The following is a 3,664-nucleotide window of genomic DNA, read 5'->3' on the forward strand; positions in this document are numbered from 1 at the left end:
GTCCAACCTGGCCTTGGACACTTCCAGGGATGGGGCAGCCACAGCTTCTCTGGGCAACCTGTGCCAGGGCTCACCACCCTCACAGGGAACAATTTCTTCCTAAAATCTAATGTAACCCTACTCTGTCAGTTTGAAGCCATTCACCCTGTCATTCCAGACCCTTGTAAATGGTCTCCAGAGAGCACTGGAACGGGCTCCCCAGGAAAGTGGTGGAGTTACCATCCCTGGAAGTGTTTAAAAAATGAACTGTCAGGGAAAGTCTGTGTGGTCACAGGTCAAGGAGTTAAAATCCTCTGTGGCACATCACAGATAACCACATAAAATGTGTTACTGACAGATTCCATGGATGTGTTACACTGTTCCTGCAGGGATTTTGGAGCTGAGTGTCCTGTTCAGCTGCCAGCCCTGTCCAGGAAACAACCTTTGGCTTTAGGATGCCATGGATGGATGGATGGATGGTGTTTTAATTGGGTGTTACCCAGCTAAATGTGGGTATTTTTGATGTCCTTCAGGAGGCATTTTAAGGAATCAGGTGTATAAGCACAACGTAGTGGCTGCAAGATTATTTTTCAGAAGCTTTGTAGGAGTAATCTGGTAGTGAGACCCAAGTTAATGTAAGAAATGAAGTGTTCATTTTGCCCTCTCCTCCTTGCAGGCTGCAGAAGATGTTAATGTCACCTTTGAAGATCAGCAGAAAATTAACAAGTTTGCAAGAAATACCAGCAGGATCACAGAGCTGAAAGAAGAAATAGAAGTGAAAAAGGTATCTTTGCTTCAGATATCACCTGTTCTTCATTGCCCTGAATCAGTTTTCAGCTGTAACAGAAAATAGGGGCTGTGGATTGCTGTGAGTTGAAGTAATGCTTTGATTCTAGTATGGGATTTCTGATACTTTGAAAATAGAGAATGGTGAAGTGGAAAAGAATTAATGAGAAATAAAGATCTCTAGAACCATTCTGCATGCAGTTCTTGCAAGTCCTGAGCTGTCATATTTGAAGCATTATCTCTATAGTGGCTGTTTGTAGGGCTCTTAGTATTTCCTGCCTGAGATTATTCATATTTATTTTGTCTTGAGCCAAAAAAGCAGTTGTTGGTTACATTCTTTTGATGTGTTGGCAGACTGTCATTAAGAGCACAGAGGTTTTATTTTGCTGGGCTGGAGAGGATACGTCATTCTCATTATTAAGTCACTTTCCTTCAACAGAGAATTTCCAAAGAAGCTTTACCAAGTATTTACAAACTTCTACTACTGGCACAAAATGTTTTCTGTAATTATTTTGCCTGATATGTTCTTGTAAAAATGTTCCTTTTTATTTTGATGTTCCATTGATGGCTTAAGGTGCTGGGACTGTAAGCAATCTTACTTTTGCAATTAAGTAATTAACATTTGCCATTTTAGGTGCTTTTCTTTTTGTTCTTTAGGTAAATGAAAAAAAATCTTGTGTTAAAGCATATCAGGTATTAGTGAAATTTAAATTTGCTGTACTTCCCTTGTCTAGACAGGGAATGTTAATGACAGATAATGAGTATTGACTAGGAGTTTCTACTGGATTGAATTTAATACTGATGCTAAATTACAGCTCTGGAACTGTTCCATTAGATATTCTGGTGGTAGGTGGGATTTATGCCCCAAATCCAGACTCACTGAGTTCCTTGTCCAACTGGTGGCATGACATAAGTGTTCCTTATCCAACTGTGTGCATTGAAACACTTGACCTGGTACAAAGGGAGCATCTCTCTTATATCTTGATAATTAGAAACAACTTCAGAACTTGGAAGATGCTTGTGATGACATCATGATGCTGGATGATGCAGATTCCCTTCTGATACCCTACCAGATTGGGGATGTCTTCATCAGTCATTCCCAGGAGGAGACACAGGAGATGCTGGAGGAGGCAAAGGTGTGTCTGGGCAAACGGGAGCTCCTTGGCTGTCCTGTCTGTGTGCTGAGCACTGCAGTGGGGTGATCTGTCTGTCCTGTGCACCTTTGACTTTCTAAACTTTGCTTTGGGATTTGAGGAGGGGGAGTGGAGTTAGGATTTGAGTTGTGTGTGCACGGTAAGTCCCAGCTGGGCTGTCAGATACAAAGTCACCCCAGCCTTTGGCCCAGCAGGAAATCCTGCAGCCTGACTGGGCACTCAGTTGGCACAGGGACACCTCTTGGTTGGTTATATGTTGTGACAAACATGACTCTCTTTTATATAATTGGTTGGGGTTTTTTTCTCTTTCAGAGAAGTTTACAAGAAGAAATCGAAGCGTTGGAGTCCCGAGTGGAGTCAATTCAGAGGGTCTTATCTGACCTCAAAGTTCAGCTCTATGCAAAGTTTGGAAACAACATAAATCTTGAGGCTGAGGACAGTTAAAGCTTTTCTAAATACAACATACATTTTTTTCCTTAGTTTATTAAATGTTTTGATAACATTGTTTTCAATTACATTGGAAAAAAAAATCCATCACTTTCTTTTTGGTTTTTCTTTTTTTTTTTTGTACTTTCCTGTCTTGGGTTCCATATATTTAATGAGAACTTTCTTATTTTGGTTACTGCACTTATTTATTTGTTCAGGAAAGCCTTTGCTTTATCCTGTTGGTAAAGCATCAAGATTGGAATATTTGCATTGTTTATTAAAGTAATAAAGTCAGGCATGTGTTGTAGTTTCCTTGGTCTTGTTTTCCACTCCTGAAAATGCTTAAGTATGAAAACAACAGGAATGGGGAATTTTTGATTTGCACTGTGATGGCTGTTTGATAAAAGCTTCTCTGGGATATACATGGCAGGATTCAGCTGTGATGCTCTTTAGCTGGTTTTACCAACCTTCCTGGAACTACTAAATGCATCTTTTGTGTTTCAGTCTTAGCTCAGGCAGCTCAGGGATCAGTGTTTACACTGATAACTTGGTGCACAATGTGGCAGCAAATTGACAGAGGAGAAAGAAAGGCTTTTTAAAGCTCACACTGATATTGAAGAAAAGCTTTTGGAGTCACCATATTCAGTCATTTACTACTTTGTATTTGGAATTACAAAAGGTGCTGTAAGTCTCAGTAGTGAGTCTTACCTTCTAATTTTCCTCAACAGTCAGTTTCTAAATCCACATTTATAGACCAAATTGATGTCAGAATTGGTCCTGGGTGATGTTGCTATGTCAGCATCAATCCCTGAAACTACACCTCCATCACTAGGTGGAGTTGAATTTCATTTTTAAATGTCTCAATTGGCTGACTCCTCACAGCCTTAAAAAAAAAGGTGCTGTCTCACTTTTGGACTTTTGGCTGCTTTGATTAATGTATTTGTCCACCTGCTCATTATGGCTTGACTTTTAAAAATTAAATCTTAGCAAACTTAAATCATCTTTCTAAGCTATTTCCCGAAACAGTGGACAGAGAATTCAGCTGGCCAAATATTAATCTTCAGCTGCTATTCTTAATAGAAATAATAAGATTATGAGATGAGTATATTTTTATAAAATTACTAATACCAAGCAATCCTGTGTCAGTTGTGCAGCATCTCCTCTTCAAGCAGTGTGAATGTTGTGGTTTTAATTCAAGCCTGTGCCTCAGGAAACACTCCCAAGTTTTTCCTTATTTCCTGAGTGAATGGTTCAGCTCCTCTTAGATACAGTGTGGTTGTTGCAGCCATGGCAACTCTGCTGCTCTCTCGGGGGCAAAT

General features: G+C 39.9%; 1 protein-coding gene across 1 annotated transcript; it reads left to right on the plus strand.

Annotated features, from left to right (window-relative positions):
• The first annotated feature begins 486 nt into the window (after positions 1–486).
• Positions 487–2,652, plus strand: PFDN4 (prefoldin subunit 4). The gene is made up of 4 exons (XM_029960385.1): positions 487–492; positions 656–763; positions 1,758–1,901; positions 2,232–2,652. Exons 1-4 carry the CDS (start codon positions 487–489, stop codon positions 2,361–2,363), a joined length of 390 nt encoding a protein of 129 aa, XP_029816245.1. The 3' UTR covers positions 2,364–2,652.
• Positions 2,653–3,664: the final 1,012 nt, after the last annotated feature.

This window comes from Manacus vitellinus, unplaced genomic scaffold (assembly GCF_001715985.3).
Source record: "Manacus vitellinus isolate BGI_N305 unplaced genomic scaffold, ASM171598v3 scaffold_26_pilon, whole genome shotgun sequence".
NCBI lineage: Eukaryota > Metazoa > Chordata > Aves > Passeriformes > Pipridae > Manacus > Manacus vitellinus.

Coding starts and splice junctions, on each gene's coding strand:
- PFDN4 (XM_029960385.1), top strand. Junction 764..1,757: donor AAGAAATAGAAGTGAAAAAG/GTATCTTTGCTT, acceptor CTTGATAATTAG/AAACAACTTCAGAACTTGGA. Junction 1,902..2,231: donor AGATGCTGGAGGAGGCAAAG/GTGTGTCTGGGC, acceptor TTTCTCTTTCAG/AGAAGTTTACAAGAAGAAAT.